The 21831-nt window shown below is 36.0% G+C and overlaps 1 protein-coding gene across 1 annotated transcript in view; it reads right to left on the bottom strand.

The window, feature by feature from the left end:
* cpo (RNA-binding protein) overlaps positions 1 to 21831 on the bottom strand; it is a 120389-nt gene that overhangs the window by 78612 nt on the left and 19946 nt on the right. Inside the window, exon 2 of the mRNA XM_074169658.1 lies at positions 8364 to 8441. Within this exon, the coding sequence (XP_074025759.1) occupies positions 8364 to 8441 (78 nt within the window). The remainder of the gene's footprint in view (positions 1 to 8363; positions 8442 to 21831) is intronic.

Genomic DNA, 21831 nt, shown 5'->3' with positions numbered 1-21831 from the left:
GATGTGTAGATCATGCAAAGAAGTAACTTTCAGACACAAACTGAAAGAAAGTCCTCCTGAAACAGCTACTTTCATATAAACATTGAATTATACGAAAGAAAAAATTCTTTCGAAACAAATACTTCTATATGAACACTGAATTATACAGAAGATACTTTTCTCTACTCAGTTTGTATTTCAAACATTCGTTGTGGAATAAAATTCAGATATCATTCACATGAGTTTTACTTTAAATTCTTCTTTTTTTTGTATCAAGATGGAGTAGTAGAAAGCCAAAAACTTTCTTTCCCAAAAATTATTCACTCCTAAAAAATATGACCCCTTCAATTCAAATAAGATTCCTCTTGGCTGGGATTAAATCAAATAGGTGAATGAATGTCATTACGATGTCATCGATGACATAAGCAGATCAAGCTTATTCCGTGACATTAAAAAATCGTAATTCATGAATGAAGTGTGTGTATTTTCTATAATATTATCCAATTTGGTACTGAAGAGCCTTGGGGCAAGTGTCTCAAGGCGAAACATCGGTGTATACCAGTGAGGATGGCAGTGTTCTATGTAAGTGCAATTTGTTACCATTCATTTAAAGTAGAACTCATGTGAATGATATCTGATTTTTATTCCACAACGAATGTTTGAAATACAAACTGAGTAGAGAAAAGTATCTTCTGTATAATTCCGTGTTCATATAGAAGTATTTGTTTCGAAAGAATTTTTTCTTTCGTATAATTCAATGTTTATATGAAAGTAGCTGTTTCAGGAGGACTTTCTTTCAGTTTGTGTCTGAAAGTTACTTCTTTGCATGATCTACACATCCATGTATAGAGTTACTTCCTTCCTTTCTTTGGAAGACTCCCTCATCCTTTTTTTTGTATCAAGAAAGCCAAGTAGAAAGGCAAAAAATTTGTTTCCCAAAAAGATAATAGTTTGTTTCACAAGACCTAATACGAGTATATACTCGTACATATTCAGCAGGATTGACCTGTTTTATACCCATATCTCAATTGTTCTATGGTTGCTAAAGGTTGCGTGAAATTTCTGAATACCACCTCATGCCACAATACTTCCAGTTTTTTTCCCTCCAAATGCATGATGTTGAACATTTTTCCTGGTTCTTTTCCAAAAATTCGTTTGATTGATTGAGCTATCCATTTGAAATCATTTTCATGGAGAAAAAAACATGTACTCAATTTCTCACTCCAATCATCTTATAGAAGTCCACCAAAATGGAGGAAATGATTTTAAGAAAATTTATCTCATCAACTTATTCAGTTGAAGATGTGAAAAAAGTGTTGAATATTGACTCCACCTCCAGTTACCACTCTATTTCTTTCTCAAATTATAGTGTTTTGGCTCAAACTGAAGTGTTTCCTGCAAAGTACAATATTTTAACTGAAACCTTGTCACGACTTATTTATAACTGCTTCAATTTATTGAATGTACGGCTCATTTCTGTAATTTCGAGTATTCTGTATTAGAATTCAATTACAGTTAGATCAACTATGCAAAAAAAAATTATAAAGAACCTAGATATAGAAACTATTTTCCATTAGTGGCAGGGATAACTGATGAGCCAGATGTAATACAACGCTATCAACGCCAGTTTGCCCTGCATCAGTTAGAATAAGATCATTTTATTCAACCAACATTTTTCTATATCTACCTGACATTATTCAATGTAGTGACTGTTTCGTTACCAGCAAGTAATTCTTTCAAGAAATTGAACTTCTTTTATGTAGAGAAAAGGCACAGTAAACAATGAATAGAAATCAACTCGTTACACACCTCATTAACAGAAATATTTTCAGAGAGGTATTAATGGAATAATTATTAATAAGGTAAATAGTATGTCCCTAGTTCATATCAAGTATAAGTTAGTATTCATATTGGCGAGTTGGCTGTCCTTGCTCATCTTTCACTCCCTGAACCATTGTGCATACTGTTTTTGCCGAGTGCATTGGCTTGGGATGTGGGGGTTGAGCAAACCTGCCATCGGATGCCCGCTTCCACGTAGCCCCGCTGGATACGAAAATGACAGAATCACTTGTGGTTCTGTTATTCCCTTACTGAATGACACCCCAACGACGGCTGAATCCTACGGTGTGTGTATCCGTGCCGAGAGGATGAATGACACTGAGCCATTCAGCGTCTCTACGGAACCTTCGAGATACCGGGCGCCCTCTCGTCGTAGCATCGCGTTGTCACGGTGATGATCTGCCGTGATTGACCTTCTTTCCCTAGCTACTCGTGGGACTTTTATGGACAGAGTAAACTTAAAAATTCTTTCTGAAGCTGAGTCTACAGAGGAGATGGATGTCGAGCTTACGACTCCAATTGTCCTCCCTGTAAACATAGATCAGGAGCGAGTCTACAGAGGAGATGGATGTCGAGTTTACGACTCCAACTGACCTCCCTGTAAACATAGATCAGGATTGAGTCTACAGAGGAGATGGATGTCGAGTTTACGACTCCAACTGACCTCCCTGTAAACATAGATCAGGAGCGAGTCTACAGAGGAGATGGATGTCGAGTTTACGACTCCAACTGACCTCCCTGTAAACTTAGATCAGGAGCAAGTCTACAGAGGAGATGGATGTCGAGTTTACGACTCCAACTGACCTCCCTGTAAACTTAATTCAGGAGTGAGTCTATAGAGGAGAGGGATGTCGAGTTTACGACACCAACTTACCTCCCTGTAAATTCAGTTCAGGAGCGACTCTACAGAGGATGCCGATTTACGACTCCAACGGACCTCCCTTTAAATTTAGTTCAGGAGCGAGTCTACAGAGGAGATGGATGTCTAGTTTACGACTCCAACAGACCACCCAACAACTGAACCTTAAAAAAGGTTTGTTGGTGCAGCCAAGAAACGACTGAGTCGTCTCCTCAAGAGCGGGGACCTTATAAAACCGCCTTGCACCAAATTCATGAGCGGCGTACGCAGAATCTGTCTCAGGTGGGGGAATAAACCCCCCCATGAGCAGGTTAGTAAACGTTAGTGATGATTCACCAAAATCAGAGGCGAAAAAGCCCTGTACGGCTGAATCTATGGCATCGTCAGTTGAAGCTGAAGGTGGAATTCTTGCAACTTGACTATCCGACTACCTCTTTAACAGAGCATATACTTTATGCCTGCCCCGCTGGGAACCGAATCAGGTCTTTAGAATTCGGCGGAGCCAAACTCTCACCATCTGACCTGAAAGACCACTCACCATATAAACTAATCGGCTTCGTTAATAAGCTGGGTTTATTTGGCCGAGTGTGAATAGGTATGAGCCATAATAAACCGTTGCGGGTTGCGATGGAGGGGCGAATAGATCCACTCAATTTGGACCTAACCCAACCTAATCTAGTATTCACATTGATTATTCAATTACACCCTTTCTTCATCACGCATATTTGTGAAACCACTTGAATTCATTCTCGTATTCCTGATATGATTGGTCTACAGAAAATCAAATTTATATTGAAAACATTACATTTATTTTGTTATAACCAACGAACCGCTTAATATATAACCCGATATTCAGAGAAACTGGAATACAAGACGATTGTACGTGTGTAAATAGAGTATTCCTTTTAAAAAATGTTTTCGATTTTTGATCCACCCAAAAAATCTTTGATTAACCTGCAGAAGATCATTTTCAATTATTAAAAGATAGAACTGGGAACTGGCATAGTCCAAAAACAAGAACTTTTCCTAATCACCAGAAATGCAATACTATTCTCGACGCGCGTTTCACCAACCAAGCTGACTCCTTCAGGAGATGAAAAAAACTACCACCAATTCGGTTGGTTAAAAGCTCGTCGAGAAAAGTATTGCATTTCTGGTGGTTACCGCTGCCCAACAGCATTATCAGAGATTGGGAAAACTGATTCGGTTCAGAAAAATATCTACATTTTTTCCGATTACTTCTAGTAACTTCACACATATTTGTAGCGTTTGACCGACAAACAAAAAACAGAATATAAAGTTTTCAGATGTTTGAACGGTAGGCATGTCTCAAAACTTTTTGATTTATATATTACAGTTTCCAATATGATCGATACGATCATTCAAATCAGATATCCCTTATCCTTCCCATCATCATATTCCCTTTATAATAAATACTCTCTGATAAATATTCCCTATGTGTCTTCACAAGGAAATTTTAATTTAAATTCATTATTTACATGTACTTCATAATTGAAATTACCCCTTCCATTGATTTTTATTGCTAGGGAAATATTAATGAATCGAGTCAACCAATTTTTTTTGATATAGTAATGTATTTCTAATTCTATTCTTGGATCTAACATGTGTAATCGGGTTAAATCATCTGTTGAATAAGCCATGTTATTGCATTACGCCATTTCCAAGAAATAAAAATACACTGAGTTTTGTTTATATTACTAAGTAGACATTAAACCGAAAATATCATGCAGAATAGTCTGGTTTTATGTTGAAGCTGGCATATATTTTAATTTCTATCTCGCAACCGCTCTTTTAAATATCTAGTGACCACCGGCAAAGGAAAAAGTTATGTTCTTAATGATAACATTGGCTGGTGCACATAAAGTACAATACATTAGTGACTTTAGGAGGAAAGGAAATTTTAATTACGGTCAGTCGCTGAATTTAAGTATGCATCTAGTCAATGTTCCCATACATTTCAATATTTGAAAATACTTCCTAATATTCTCTTCATAAGTTTCAACATTCTGAACAATGTTGTTGAGTTATTGGTGGCCCAGTTGTATATTTTCGAGGATGAATTTGGTGAAGCCAGGATCAGAGATCAGACAAAACTGTTTCAATTCAACCCGCCGTTTCAGTTTATTATTAAACCATAACCATGGGCACATCATGGTACATTAATAAGTTGTTTGTAAACATAAACTTTTAACAATAAATAAAAGTATGTTGAAAGTTCAACATTTAGATTTTGGATAATACCAAACTTGTGAAATTTGTGGCGCAAATTACCTTGAAAGTTACATTAATCGAGAAGCTGAAGTCTTATGATGATGTAGATGACGCTCAATTAAATTATTTTCTAATTATGAATTTTGATTTGAATACAATTAATCCAAATGAATCAGTATCTATTATTTTTGGAAGTGACAGTATTAGGAAAAAAATAAAATACTACAGCTTGAGAATGGAAAATACTGACTTACAATTTAGTCTGAATTTATAAAATATCGGGTTTGTTTTAGATAATAAACTTAAATTTCATGTAACTTATAAAATTGAAATTGTGTATTTATCTCTGTTGTTTATTTGTCCCCATAGTCGATATATCAATGTAGATGTTAAGAAAATGCTATTTGATTCATTAGTTTAATCAAATTTCAATCACCGTGATGTGATCATTCACGTGATCATTCAGAAAGTTCAAAATTCTTGCATGAGATTGATATAATCGGTAATAGGAAAGTATCTAGAATTTCACCCAAATTAGCAGATTTGTAGTGGTTGAGGAATCACACGTTAAAAGGTAAGACTTCGTTAGTCCTCAGCTCGCACAAGTTTCTCAACTTTTGAGAGTTGTCGTTCGTATGGGGGCGACAGCTGATTAACGGAAAAACAGATTTTTTTGAACATATATTCAATCGTAGCATGTATAATAGTCTTTAAAATCGTAAAATACAGGTGTCCTCCCTGCTCATAAGAACACGATGTGCATAATCTGATTTAACGTAGGAAGGTGAAGTTAAATATTCCTACCCATAAATAAAAAATATTCAAACGATATTTTTCTCACAATATCTTGTCTATAATGAAGTATCTCAATAAATGGAAAAAATTGACTAAGTTTGTCAGGAAATATACTGAAAGTATGTTTAAATATATTTCTTTAGTATTCAGAGTAACTGAGCAGTCTGCGTTCGCGGCGAGAATCCTGATAACAGGTCCTTTATATTTAACAATATAGACTAACAAGCCCACTTTTACTTTTTGTTTACATATCACTATTTTTGAAACTTCATTTCTTTTTTCCTCATTGTAATATGCAAGCCCTAAAGTGGCCTACACACATGGGAACCTGGTTCGCTGAACTTAGTTCGGCGAACCAAGTTCTTGGTTTTGCACAGTACTGACCAAAATTAAAATGGCGAACAACAGATCCCCTCCTCCACACACACAGACGAACTTGGTGTCAGTGAACCGAAGAAATGTTTTTTACAATCCGATGGAAGACCAAGTTCGTGAGAAATTGTGGCGATCTTGGTTCATTAAACACCACACACAGGGAAACAAATGTCGAACATGGTTCGTGCGAACCAAGTGCGGCGAACCAGGTTCCCATGTGGGTAGGTCGCTTAACATTTAATATATTTGAATTTGTTGCGTTGGCGGAAGACCAGAAGCAAATACATATTCGCGATCTGAGCCAAAAGCTGTTTGCATGTCAAATACAAAATAACCTTCATTTCAAAATATCCTGTATCATTATTTTTGATGAGCAATAAAAGTATTATCATTATTTGATGTCATCCTTGCTTTTATTCAGTTGATAGAATGAATAGCAATGACTCATGCTTATAATTGCTAAGAGCAGATAGTTGTTGGTGCAGGTGTTTTCAGTCGCAGACCCAGGACAGATATATTAACCTGCCTAGGAATCTATGCGACTGTATTTCAAGCGGAAATTTACGCTATTGAATTGTATGTGGAGACTATGGAAGAATTCAACCTCATACACAAGTCAATAAAAATATTCTTGGACAGTCAAGCGGTGTTGAAAGCTTTTCGCTCCTACCGAGCAACGTCTAAATTGGTAGCAAATTGCCAAAAACGACAGGAAGGCTTAACAGATTGTCTCTGGTCTGGATTCCTGGCCATACGGGCCTGGAAGGCAATGATGCTGCTGACTCCCTCGCAACGTAGGGTGCTGCAAGCAGCTTCATCGGACCAGAACCTGTCATTGGCATCGCTTCAGGCTTTGCCAAACAAAGATTGACACCTGGAAGGCAAGAAGATTATTGGATTTCTGGCAAAATCTTCCACGATTGGCTCACTCCAAGGCGTTTATCCACCCTTGATACCAAACAGTTGTTGGACTACAGTAGGAATGAACTACGACGTCTAACAGGCCTTCTTACAGGTCACTCTCATTTGAATCATCATATGCAGAGACTCGGACTGTCGGAAGACCGTGTGTGTCACTTCTGTTTGGAAAATCATGAAACAGCAGAGCACATACTTTGTGCCTGCCCCGCTGGCACTTTAGACCTAACCTAACCTAAAATTGCTATGTTAACTATAAAACTAAATAATTATTTTATGAAAAGAGCATGAAAAAGGACTGCTTATATGAAATCTACAGCAATTTTCCTGCAACTGCGAGCATATTCAGCCAACATACAGATTATTTAATTATTTTGAAGTCGACACCATTTAAATTTGTAACTACTGATTAGTACTCAACGCAATTAACGAAAAGCTGAATTTCATTAGTTCGGGCTTCTATTGTCTGATTTTATATAAAATAATTTGAAATCCCTGAAAGAACTAATAAAAAAAAAGGATTAATAAAGGATAGCTGAAAATAACAATTATATTAAGCAAACAACTCTGACATGAAATAACAGTGAAATAGAAAAATTAAACAAAAATAGAAAAATAGAGATTCCAAGCCAAGTTAGTTAACGACGTTTCGATTGTTAGTATCCACAATCATCTTCGGGTGATAAATTTTTCATTAGTTCTTTCAGGGATTTCAAATCATTTAATACAATATCAGACAATGAAAAAAAATCAGTTTGAAATCTGTGTTTCCCGTTAATCAGCTGTCGCCTCCATATGAACGACAATTCTCAGAAGTTGACAAACTTGTGCGAGCTAAGGACTAACGAGGTCTTACCTTTTAACGTGTGATTCCTAACACGGAAGTCATAACTAATGAAATTCAACATGAAACATTGTCAATAACCTTCAAACGTACAAAAGCATTTATCAAAAGTGAATTTATTATTAGGATTTTGTAAACACCAAGATAATGGTGGTTCAATTCAAATTTGCATTTATATGAAGAACAAAGCCAACTTAATAATATCTGATTAACGAAATACAATAAAATAAAAAAAGGTTTTGTCGTTCCTATACTCGATTCCTGTGTAGAATCCACAACATAACTGTAAAATTATCACTTACAAACCTTGGCACAAAAGAAATATTAAAACCGACTTTGTTCGACATGCGAAGGACCATGGCAATTTACAATTCAGGAAGCGTTGGCACCCTTTTTTTCGCAAAGCAAGATTCGTCCCAACCCTCAACCCTCCGAGACCAAAACAGCTTTCTGCATCATCGCGTAACGCATGTGTCTATTCCTTATTCATAGGTAGTGAAAACGGCAGCTTCATAAACTCACCTCATAAGCTCTAAATAATAAATACAGTTCCCGGGGCTTGGCATCCATTGGTAGGCCACTCACAAATAACGTCCGCACCTGAAAATTAAAAAAAAAATTTAAAACACGGCCAGATATTACTGATATATGGTTAAAAACTTTATTATCACAAAAACATTGAATGTTGATGAACATGATTCGAAAAGCGAAAATAAAAATTCAACACAATATTGAATATATTCAACAAAAAAACAGAGAAAGTAATTAATATGAGCAAACATTCGAAAGGAAATTATCCCAATGAATATCAAACACATTCATATGACTAGCTATAGAATATTCACAAGGAACAGCATACAGTGCAATCCAGATAAAAAGATCTTCCCTCAATAAGTCATTTGATATTGAGGGTGTAAAATAATCGAAAGACAAAACACCAGCACTATAGGAAAATCCTTAAGGCGCTCTTATAGCCTTAAGGCGCTCTTTTAGCGGTGCAAAGGTTCTCAGGGAGTTTATTCCACATAAACGCAGTTCTCTAGATGAAAGAGTTCTTGAACAGTGAAGTTCGAGGTGTACTGAGTTGAACCTCAAAACGATGAGTAGCCACAGTCCGTCGCGTATTTCTGATATGTACAGCTCTTGGTGGAATCGAATGTGCCAAAGTCACTTGAACACTTCCCGTGAAAGTAATAGATACTTTCACATCCAGAAGGACAAATCTCTAACCTTTCTCCGATGTTCCAGGCGATCAAGGTTACACATGATGTTCGCGTCTCCAATCAGACAGATGGTTCTTTTCTGGATGGAACGCAGCAGATTAGTATGCTCCATACATGAGAACAATACTCCAAAGAAGGTCTGATCTGAGCTTTATAAAGCATCAAAAGTTGCTGAGGTATATACAGTTTTCTCGTTCTGAACAATGTTCCAAGCTTTTGAGAAGTACCCTTTGCAATTCCAGCGACATGATTGGGCCAAAACATATTGGTGTCCATTTTAACCCCCAACAAACTTATCGAAGCAGAAAGCTGAACTGTCTGACCTGACATTATATCCGGTTCGGAAGCATTTATCTTTCTGGAGTAAACCGATGCCTGGGTATTTGTGGCATTGAAATGAACCTGATAACTTTCACCCCAATTCGAAATCACTTCTAGATCCTCATTGAGATATGAAATCTTCTGCTGCCGGTGAAGATGTGCCTCCGTAGCCGATGTCCTGGAATCCAAATGGAATGACGAGACAAGTGTGCTGTCGTCAGCGAAGCACTATATTGGATTCTTCTGTTTTTTCCAATAAGTCGTTGATATACAATAAAAAGAGGTTTGGAGACAATATGGATCCCCGACGAACACCAGCGTTGATGGTGAAAGTATTCCCATAACAATCCGCAAGTCAAAAATTTCAAATAAAAATAACAGTAAAAGTGAAGCCATACTAGAAAGGTTTTTAAATTATGTATCCAACCTTGAAACATTTCTGACATCACAATACCAGAAAATAAAATATGTTTTTTAAGGTTCTATTTAATTTTTCAGTAAATAGTGAAATCTACACAAAAAATTCCTTAATCAGATGTTCAAACTGAGCATCATTAACTTACACAACTAGTTTCTGTTTTCTCCCTTACATTCTGAAAAATATCAGGTTTCATTAGCCTACAGCACCTGATAATTTGTTTCCCTCGCCATTTGGTTTTGATTTCAAAGAGAATGATTCTGAAATATGGTTCTCCAAACATTTATTTTGGGGATGGTGGGTGTGTAAAGCACTTCAGGCTTGAACATTTTGACTGTTCACTTGTTCATTTAGACAATTTTTTGTGGAGATTTCTTCATTTATTGGCTACGGATAATTAATGTTATGATATTGTATTATACTGGTAAATAAATATCAATATTAAAAAGATTCTTATGGGGTTTCACTGAAAATGGGGACAGTGTATATAATCCGATCCACTTACTATGTTCATTCAGTATTTCTTTTCATTTATCAATTCTTTAGCAGTTGTGGTTTTTTTAATTTCTTTAGAAATTGTGTCATATAATAAAGTTCAAAGAAATATGGAACAATGACGCCGCCAGCCCTTAATCCACACCAAACAGTGACTTTTTCGGGATTCATTGGACGCTCTTGGATCTTATGTGGATTGGTATCGTCCCAAATTCGACAAAATTGTTTGTTCACGTACCTACTCATTCATCCAGAAATGGGTCACATCGCTGAAGATATTTTTCAATGAAAATTAGGGTCAGTTGCAAACTGCTCCAGCGAATACACGTCGTTGTCTATGATGTTTTACCTTCAGTTTTTGGGTCAGTTGAATTTTGTACGTGTGCAGGCCCAAGTAACGATACAAAATTAGCCAAGTTGTGGTCTGCGAAAGGCCGAGTTCTTGTGAGCAACGCGAAATCGGCTGCCTCGGATTTCCCTACGCACTCTCATAGACAGTGGCGATGTTATCGGCAGATCTTGCGTTTTGTCGACATACGGGTGTTGGTCGATCGTTTACTGAACCAAAATCCAAAATTCTGTATTTCTCTATTTGGTTACAACACTAACTAATTTATTAACATATTTACAAAACAGACATTCCCCCACATACGGGCGTAGGGTAGGGAAGGAAGGGAGATAGGTATGTAGGGGGACATGGCAAGAGGATGACTGTTTTGTTGAGACTAACAAGACGGCAGGAGACACGCCGTCACAAGGTCTTACGATTGGACAATGGTAAGCTCTCCCGCTAGTGTTAGCGGGTAGCTTCCCACTCGAATGATTTACGCTTCAAGCTCCGTCTAGGACGTCTCGTTTTCTACCGAAGCTCCCGCGAGAATTCTCCTTGCGGGGTGCGATTGCGATATTGCTTGTAAAATGTATACATGAATATCAAAATTTCAAAGCAAAATAATATCATTATTTTCATGACTATGGGATAACCGAAAACCTCTGATATCAGCTGTGGCGTCGCGCGATAAATATATTTGAATAACAATAGGGCCATTTTACAGTTATCACGTTACTCTTAGCTGGTGGACTGGAATATAAATGAGCCACTGATACATTACTAAAATATACGCACTATCACTGATAACCTGTTGAATTTCATTATTGAAAATTTTGTTGATGATTACCAGGTAGGTACAGTTGAAAGGTTCCCAGGCAACAAAACGTTTGAATTTAAAATAGACATTTTCTTATTCAGAGGTTTATACACTGATCGTATCATTTCAAGATCATATCGAAATACCTCCATTTATTTAGAGAGGGTACTTTTTTTAACTTGAAAAGATATTTTTTTATTTATATTGATACAAAGCTTTGATAAAAGAAAAATACAGCAATGAAAATGAATAATGAAGATTCGTTATACAGGGTGTCCCTGGACTTCCTCTTTTCCTCTCGGGAATGTATAGATGGGGTCAAAATATCACCAGTACTTCATATAACTTTTTTTTCTAAAATCCTTCGTTACCAAGTAAAGGGCCCTCGAAGTTACAAAATGAAAAATGTTTTTCTTTGATAACTTTTCAAGTGAATATTCAAAATCATCCAAATTTTGGTAATTGACTAAAGAAATGAATTCCTTCGATGAGCTTTCATGCAGGAGTCAGTTGTTTTGCTACAAAGTCAGGAACGGACTACCCCCGATGGTCCACACCCCAAAACTTTGAAATGACAGATATTTTTCAATATTTTTCAACAAATTAAGGTTACTTGGACAATTTTATGAATAAAAGTACTCGTGTGGAAAGTCGATCGGAGCAACGAGTCTTGATAAAAATGTAGTTTCACTCGACGACATCAAACCCGGTCGTCCACCATTATTTGAAATGAATAATTATCAAAGCAGAAATAATAATGATAACGTTAATTCAACAACATTTATAACAGGAATAATACAAAGTATGCTAAAATGAAGTCGTAAACAAAAAGTACAGTACCTATATGGAAGTTTAAGTCACAATTGTGATAGCAGATATTTTTTCAAAAGAAATATCAAATTTTTGTGTTTTTAAACTAACAAGCTACTCTACTATGAAATATCAAATTCATTCCATATTTTGTATGTACATAATGATGTCTACCATTATTCGAAAATATTAGTTTTTAAGGAAAATGGAAATGATAGGTAAAATGTTCATAACGAATTTTTATAATGCAAACACGTTTAACTAACGAAACTCAAGAGCCTCAAGAGCAAACAGAAATGAAAAATCCGCTACAGAAACTGCTCGATATGACCACCTTCTCTCTCTATACATTTTCTTAGTCTGCGAAGACACCCTCTCTGTACTTGAAACATCATTCCAGGGTCGTTTCGTATGGCTTCACAATGTAATGTTATTCTATTCAACAAAGCATCTCTTGTGTGAATAGGTGTAGCGTAAACAAGGCTTTTTAGATGCCCCCACAGAAAGAAATCCAATGGATTTAAATCCGGAGACCGCGATGGCCATGAATATGGCCCACCTCTACCAATCCATCTATTGCGGAAAATATGGTTCAGATGGTCACGCACAATCAAACTAAAATGAGGAGGAGCGCCATCATGCATAAACCACATATCTCTTCGAGTTTGCAATGGAACATGTTCCAAAAGTCCATTCAAATCGTTCTGAATGAACTCCAAATAACGTTCTCCATTCAATTGGTCCTGTAGAACGAATGGTCCTATAAGATGGTTTCCTATGATACTAGGCCAAACATCCACGTTGAATTTCCGTTGGTGTTTGGTTTGCAATATCCCATGGGGATTTTCTTCGGCCCATATATGGAGATTATGAGAGTTGATAACTCCATCTCTACTGAAACCTGCTTCATCAGTGAATAAATCTCGATTAATAAAAGTCATATCCTCTCTTTGCCTATCCATGAACCAATTGGCATATTCCAGTCGTGCTGGAAAATCTTGAGGTGTCATGGCATGTACCTTCTGGATGTGAAATGGGTGGAGCAGTTGTTCCCTAATTATTCTATGAATAGTGGACTTGGATGTATGAAACTGTTCTGATAGATTTCTGATGCTCATTGAAGGATCATCAGCGACGGCTTCCAAAATATTTTCCTCCAATACAACGGTACGTACAGTCCTAGGAGCGCCCTCACCACCTCGTTTTGGCAAAACTGTACCTACAATAATATCGAAATAAAACAACGTGCTCAAATTAATTATCAATTATTACATACCTGTCTCCCTCAAGCTGCGATCGACACGCTCGAATGTTTCTCTTGACGGTACCGTTCGATTGGGAAAATGCTCGGAATACAGACGACGAGCTTCTGCAGCATTACAAAATGCTCATCCATGAAATACATGCATATCTGCATATTCATTGAATGTAAACTGTTCGGCCATATCAAAAAAATTCAAAATATCCTATAGAATATTGACAATACAATGATAGTCATATGACAACGCACCACTCAACAAAACAAAATCGCATTCCAGTTTCTCATTTTTTATCAAAACTTTCTAAAAGGTTTTTTTGTCAACATCTGTGAAAGAAATGGAACATAATTATTCCCTGGATATTTTTCACCTGATCATGTGCAGCCGTTTTTGTAGTTCATTCGTTTGCTTTTTATTAGTATAGTAAATATTTTTTCCGATGTGCGTTTTTTCAGCTAAATTTCCGTTCAAGTGCCATTATCTCTGGTTTTCTTTCTCAAACCCAATTACATAAGCTTTGTCACAACTGCCTTTGGTGTTACTAAGAAAAATAAACCGCACTTTCCAAATGAAATTCCATCAATTAACTGCCATCATTTCTATCCACAGGTTTATGAACAGTAACCGACAAACTTGAAATGAAAATATTATTTTTTCATTTCAAAACATATCTCGAGAAAATTTTCACGAATATTTTCTCGTTAACCTTCGGATTGTTTAGAAGATGAACTACGTTAAATGAATCATGTCGAGTCATATTCTCAGTTTATCTAATTTTAATAGTTCGATTTGTAATGTACCAGACATCGTTCTGCAGTATTTCATAAGTTATGTAGCATTTACGCCTCAGAATTTTAAATAAATCTTTCAGAATGTTCACTTTTATTTGTAGACAAAAAAAGTGTACGTCATTGATGTTCATATACAAATTATTATAATTCAAATAGACTGATCTACTCATTTTCCTAAACTACTTTTAATATGTAAGCTTCAATAATACCAGATTTAATAACTTTTAGAAAAACATCTTAAGAAAATACTATAAAGATATCTCCACTGGAAAATCTTTGTTAAAACTATGTATGTAACCCCTAGGAGTAAATGTTTTTGGAACAACATAAAAGACACAAATTTGTCAAGTCTGAATTATTAAATGATCATTTAAACATTCAATAGTTCTCGAGACCAGTTCACAATATTCTGCAACGTTCCAGAACATTTTGGTATATCATGGAATGTGTTGGAAAGTTCGGGAATAATATAGAACGTTCGGGAACATCGCAGATCATTGAGGAAAAATCCAAGTAATTATATGTTGTGATAGCACTCTATCCCCCATTCATGAAAAAAAGTCTCGTTTTATGGGGGCTAGAATCTTCATCTTACAAATTTGATTAGGGTTAGGTTAGACCCAAAGTGAGTCTTTGGGTCTAACCTAACCCTACACTCGACCAAATAAACCCAGCTTCTTGACGAAGCCCATTCGTTTGTATGTTGAGTGGTCTTTTAGGTCAGATAGTAAGAGTACGGCTCTGCCGAACTCTAGAACCTGATTCGGTTCCCAGCGGATCAGACACAAAATATGTGCTCTGCTGTTTCATCATTTTTCAAACAGAGGCGACACACAGCGACATTACGAGTCTCTCCATATGATCATTCAAATGACAATGACCTGCAAGAAGGCCTGTTAGACATCGTAGATTCTGCCAGAAGTCCATAAATCTTTTTGCCATCCAGATGTTCAATGTTTGGCAATGTTTGGCAAAGCCTAAAGCGATGCCAATGACAGGTTCTGATCCGATAAAGCTGCTTGCAGCACCTTTGCAAGGAAGTTAGCAGCATCATTGCCTTCCAGGCCAGTATGGCCAGGAATCCAGACCAAAGACAATTTGTTGAGGAAAGTCGTTTTTGGCAACTTGCTACCAAGACGACTCTTGGTAGAAGCCAAGAGCTTCCAACGCCGCTTGACTGTCCGAAAATATTTTTATTGACTTGTGTATTAAGTTGGATTCCAATATCTCCGTACACAATTAAATAGGGCAAATTTCCGCTTGAAATACAGTCACAGGTTGATATCTCTGTCCTGGGTCTGCACCAGAACCGGAAAATAGTATATGGTATGGGAGCTATCTATCCCCCATCTGAAAAGAAAGATCTTGTTTTTACCTAAATTGTATGCTTTTGAAGGTATAATTGCTGAAAGGTTCGTCCTCTAAAAACTTCTGAAACAGTCCAGAATATTCGAGAGTATTCCTCAACAGTCCAAAATACGAGTATACCGGAACATTTTCAAATGTTGTGGAATGTAAGGAAATAGCTGAATTTTTCGAAAATATCCCAGGTTATTATGGAATATTATAAAACAGTCTCAAATGCTGTAAAATGTTCTGGAATATTGTTGACTCTTCGATGCCTTTTTTGTATTGATGTGATCTTCAAAGTAATTCAAATTCGACCCCACTATTGGGATCTCCTGAACTACAGTAGACACGTCGAAGCTTAAATTGAGGCAAGGTTGCGTTTTTTTGTGTTTAACAAAATACTGTTTTGAAACTTGGAAAATTTCGAGTATTTCCGGAAATATCCGGAAAAAATAGAAATCGGAATTTTCGTAATTTAACGTAATTTCAAAAAAGAGTATAGTATTGATTCGATGTGTAGAACACGTGGTCATTTTCTCTTACGTTTGCCTCCATACTATTGTGTGTTCAATCCAATTGAAATGGTTTGGGCTACAATGAAAGAAAGCTTGCGGAAATGTAATCAGTCATCGACTTTGAATGCTATAGTGCTTGACAATATAAGGCGAATGGTGAATGAAGTAGGTAATAATGATGTGTGGAAGAACTGTGTGGCTCACGTTATAAAAGAAGAGAACAAATATTATGTGCAAAGTTCCATAAATCATATCGTTATTCAACCCGATGATGATTCCACCTCATCGGAATATAGCGAAGAAGAATTTTGATTTTTCTAGCAATTTTGTTGGCTTCTATTATTTTGTAAATATATGTTTGACGAGAATTCGGTGTGATTATTTGTGTTTTCATTGTATTTTAGAGTTTTCGACTCGGAAATCAACTACCTTAAATTTCGAAGTTTTTCATAATTACTCATGGTTGAAAAATTCAGTTGAGACTTTTTCATGGGGTGATCAATTGCTATTATTGTAAGAATAAGTAACTGAAAAACTACCACTGAAAAATAATATGGCGACGCCTATGTCGAGGCGGGAATTCCTTCTCTGTGCTGTTCCAAATGGTATTGGAAATACTATAGAAACGAATTGAATTGTTTTATTGAAAAAACCCTTATCGCCGAACAGATACATACGGTTTTGGGAGTAATTGAAAACTAATTAAAGAATCGCAACAAATAAATTTACAAAAATCTAAATTTATTAGAGGTACTGACACTACTACTTGACAAAAGAATTGAGTAGGTACAATCAGGTGATGGTTCTATATATTATTGATGTAAATACTTGTATTCATTCTATTTTGTATCCGTGAATAATAATGCATCGCCGAAACGGCAAATAAAATTGATAACACCGACTAGTGTACAGCCGCTCGTATCAAGTGCAATATGTTATTATCTGTGAAACATTTTTCTATTTTTTCTGACAAATGTATGAAGAAATTATCTGATAACATGAATCATTTATCCATTCACCTATCTATCTTAATATGGATCAGCCTTGTGTAACTTGACTTGAGTAAACAGCTGTTAAAAAAAACTGTTAAATTCAAACAACGAACGCAAATCAAGTTTCTGCATTATTCAAATCGCATCTCTCCAGCGACTACTAAAAACTCAACTTTTGGCGTAAGGATCCGACTAGTCCCAGATTCAATATTGAAATAGTGAATTATTTAATGGCCACCTAGGGAATAGTAGTTTCAGTTATTGTTGGATACTGTTTCTCTGGTGGCCCATTGTAATGAATATTAATTGTGGTTTAATTATGGAAAATGGATATATTCGGAAATGGCCGACTAGCATGCTCGAATGGAGGTATAAATAATAAGTCGGCTAGACGGTGGAAACACTTCTTATTGGTATGTAAGCTCAAACTCAGCTGTCAAAGTCTTTCAAGTCTGTCTATCTAACAATTGTTTCAATAAAAACGTGTTTACAGATACTTCAAGTTCCACAAGGATCCAAAAAGTTAATTGAAATTCACCAACTGATGGATGATGAACATAAATTCCATAATTGGAATCTATTGGGTTTCAGTTGCATCCTCCCGCATGAGAAGGAAATATTAAGAGCAAATAGTTGTTGGTTCATTGATGGATTAAAAACACCTTCAGGTTCTGGTGCAGGTGTTTTCAGACGCAGACTCACGACAGAGATATCAAGCTGCGAATGTATTTCAAGCGGAAATTTACGCTATTGAATTATGTGGAGATTGGAAGAATCCAACCTCATACACAAATCAATAGAAATATTCTCGAATAGTCAAGCGGCATTGAAAGCTGCCGGCTTCTACAGAGCAACGTCTAAATTGGTATCAAATTGTCAAAAACGACTCTCCTCGATAGGAAGACTTAACATTTTGTGCCTGCCCGCTGGGGACCGAATCAGGGTTTCAGAGTTTGGCAAAGCCGTACTCTAACCATCTGACCTGAAAGACTACTCACCGTGCAAACTAATCGGCTCCGTTAAGAAGCTGGGTTTATTTGGTCGAGTGTGAATAGGAGTGAGCCACAATAAATCTTTGCGGGTTGCAGTGGATGGTCGAATAGCCCCACTCAATTTGAAACCAAACCTAACATAACCTTCATCTTCACGAAAATATTGACCCAACACTGTTTGGAAAACTTCATTACTGTTGAAATTCAATCAATTCCACAATTCATCACAGTTTTTTTTGTACTACAGAGATTCTAAGCCAATGAATTCGGACGAGTATCTATGTTTTTTTTCAACAAATATTCAAGACTTTCAAACCTTCCAATACTAAAACAAATCGAATTGTTCACAAATACAAGGTGACAACCAACAATATCGCGAAAATTTAAGAAATGTCACCTGTGATTATCATAAAAAAATTGCATGAAGAAAATATCTTCAAATATGTTTCTGGGTACTTCATTAAAAAAGGCCTGGAAATTAACACCTTACAGGTGTGCGAAACATTTTCGAAAGAAAATGACGACTGAGACGATTCTAATTAATTGGATTGAAACGAAAATATCCCATAAAAGTTTCTATAATTTTATTTATAAACTATATATTTTTCGAATAAAAAAGAATACATTGTATCAAGTAATTCAGCCATATTTTTTTCATAATATACATGCAACTTTTTGAAAAACTCATCCACCTTGTGGATACTTTCTATACTTTTCTACTGAAATAATATTTGGAGCTCAAAATTTCAATATCAAGTTGAAAAAATTGAGATACTTGTGCCTTTGAGAAGTGTGTTTCTGTGAGTCTCATGTCGAATTATCACTTGAATAGGTATAATTACAATGACATTTTCTCTCTTCACTATTACTCATCCTATTTCTCATAATCGAGCAGATTATTGTCAATTAAGTCATTATGTTCGTTAGTTCCGTATCTTTAGTTGAACCACATATAGAATAATTATTAAATATTTTTATTTTTGCTATTGTGGCATAAATATATACATAATTCTGTACAAAAATGATTCATTTATCAGAAAGTAACACACAAATTTTTCCATTTTCCTCCCTTCAGAAAAATGTTCTAAAATGTAAGGAAGAATGAAGCATATGAATGTATACACGACATAACTATTCAATTAGCATTTCTCAATCAAATATCTCTTTAACAAAATTCCAAATATCAAAGTCCTAGTTTCTCAATATGAAATGCTCCATGATTTCGAAACAACAAGAATACAGGAAGAGGAACAAAATGAAATTATATAATATGAATAAGTTTTACGGTGTTGTCACGTTCATATCAAATGTTAGTAACATAACGACCATCGTTTTTACTTGATTTTCAAAAAACTTCTGATGAAAAACTTGTAAAAAATATGAAACGAGGTACTACCATACAAGTTGTTTTCAGGTATGTAGTTACACCAATATCATTTTCTAAAGGTCCATTGGATAAATGGGATTGTTTCCCAAACGCGTATTCGAAACCGACATCAAAGATTACCAAACAATAATATCTCAATACCCACTTCACCAGAAAATTAATGATGCCTCGAAAACAACTCGTGGTGTTGGATGTGTATTCTATAAAGCTCTTTCCTTTATTAAAACGGCATCTGGTAAAGAGTTTTTGATAATTACAGACTTTCTGAACTCCCTTATTTCCTTGTTGAAAATATATGCCCATCACCAGGACAGTAACCCTCGTATAAATTCCCTTATATACTGGGATTATTGGAAATGATGTAGCCGATAAACTTGCCAGAGAAGCTCTAGAAAATCCAGCATGTACTTTCAGTATGAAAGTATTGCCAACAGATCTCAAATCCTTTTTTTATGGCAAAATTGTAGAAATGTGGAATCACCACTGGTCTCAAAAACCCTTCAAACTAATGGAAATCAAATCTACATTATATCCTTGGAACAACAAAGCAACAATCCGGTTCCATCAAGTCATAAGTACCATATTACGACTGGGCCACACTCGCCTTGCGCGTGAACATCTACTGAAGAAAGAACCGCCACCAAAACGTTTTGCGTGTGAAGTGCTTGTGACTGTTAATCATGTTCTGGTTGAGTGCACGCTCCTCACAGTTGAGAGACTGAACAATAAAATTCCCTCCAACCTAACTGAAATTTTCCAAAATACCAATACGAGCAATATTATTGAATTTTTTAAAGAATGTAACATTTTATTCAAACTGTAATGTGAACAACTGCATATTTTAGATATATTTTATATGTTTGCCGCTAATAGCTACGGCTGATGCGGTTTGTTCTAAATGAAAAAAAAATAGGAGGAGCTTCCTTCTGTATATTATAACCAATGTGACTAAAAAACAGGATTTGTGAAAGTGCGAATTGAAAACTTGTTACCAAGAAAACATGCTCGAATGGAGGTATAAATAATACATTGGCTAGCAAGTGTGAAAGAGGAATCCAGAAAGAGCTGGGGAACGGCAGTATTTCTAAAGAAACGTTTCATATCGGTATGTACGCCCTAACTTAATTAGCTGTCGGAGTCTGTTGAGTATTCTCATAAAATTGCATGACACGAGCAAAAACCTTTTCTCGCATATTTACACAACAAATAAGATACTGTGAAATACTAACACGTTTTCATGGTTTCAAAGGGCAGGTAAACAGTTTGGAGCAAAGTGAATCATATTCAGTGTTTCAATTTTCATATTTCTTGACTCGATGAAAATTATTTTCCAATATAATTTTTGAATATGTGGCTCCAGGGAGGTGTAACAATGGAATCTGGTGACTCAATAGAAATTGTTGCTTAGCAAACGCATTAAAGTTATATTTTGCAACTTTGAGTGCAATCAACTCTTTACTGGGGTATTTTTTATTTATATTAAAAATTTTTTACCATTTTTTCAATAATAAAAGCTTTTTCACTTGTTCGATTTCAATTATTTTTTATTGCAGGAAACCAAAAAATTCAGGCTAGTAAGACGTGGCCGAAGGGAACTTGTAGTACCAAACGTTTCGTCTGATACTGTGGCAGACATCGACCACGGTTTACTAGTCCTGATTTTGTTTTTAATAATTACATGTTCATTAGTATTTATGCTGCTACAGACCGTACTTTTGGGCTCTTCAATACCTACAAAGGAAGGTCTCGAAAAGGAACTAGGCATCATCAAAAATGACCTTCAACGAAATGATTACTCCAAATTGATGGTGGAACAGACTTTAGCTAGAATACAACAAGAGCTCCACAAGGAAGAAAAGCCGCCAAAACCAGTAATTGTACTTCCCTACATCAGAGGATTGTCGGTTAAGGATAAGAAGGATTGGGATCAAGTATAACATCAGAACCTGCTTCAGATCTGGGAACACTATCCGTAGCAGCCTCACAAAAACCAGACCACCAAACGCGGACTGCGATTCCAAGAATTGCATTTACCAGATACCCTGCGAGTGCGTAGAATCATACATCAGTGAAACTAAGAGACCATTGAAAATTCGCATTGTCGAGCATAAGAAACACACACACATCAAGAGAGGAATATATGAAAGCACTCGAATGACCTATAAATAGTCAGATCTTGGAGGAATAAGTCCAGTTATCTCCCGAAAACGATTGTGGATACTAACAATCGAAACGTCATGAAGTAACTTGGTTTGGAATCTTTTAATTTTTAATTTCAATTTCTTGTTA

This window comes from Leptinotarsa decemlineata, unplaced genomic scaffold (genome assembly GCF_025532065.1).
Source record: "Leptinotarsa decemlineata unplaced genomic scaffold, Ldec_3_MD MMD2_P_RNA_scaffold_5, whole genome shotgun sequence".
NCBI lineage: Eukaryota > Metazoa > Arthropoda > Insecta > Coleoptera > Chrysomelidae > Leptinotarsa > Leptinotarsa decemlineata.
This window is presented reverse-complemented; position numbering and strand designations above follow the sequence as displayed.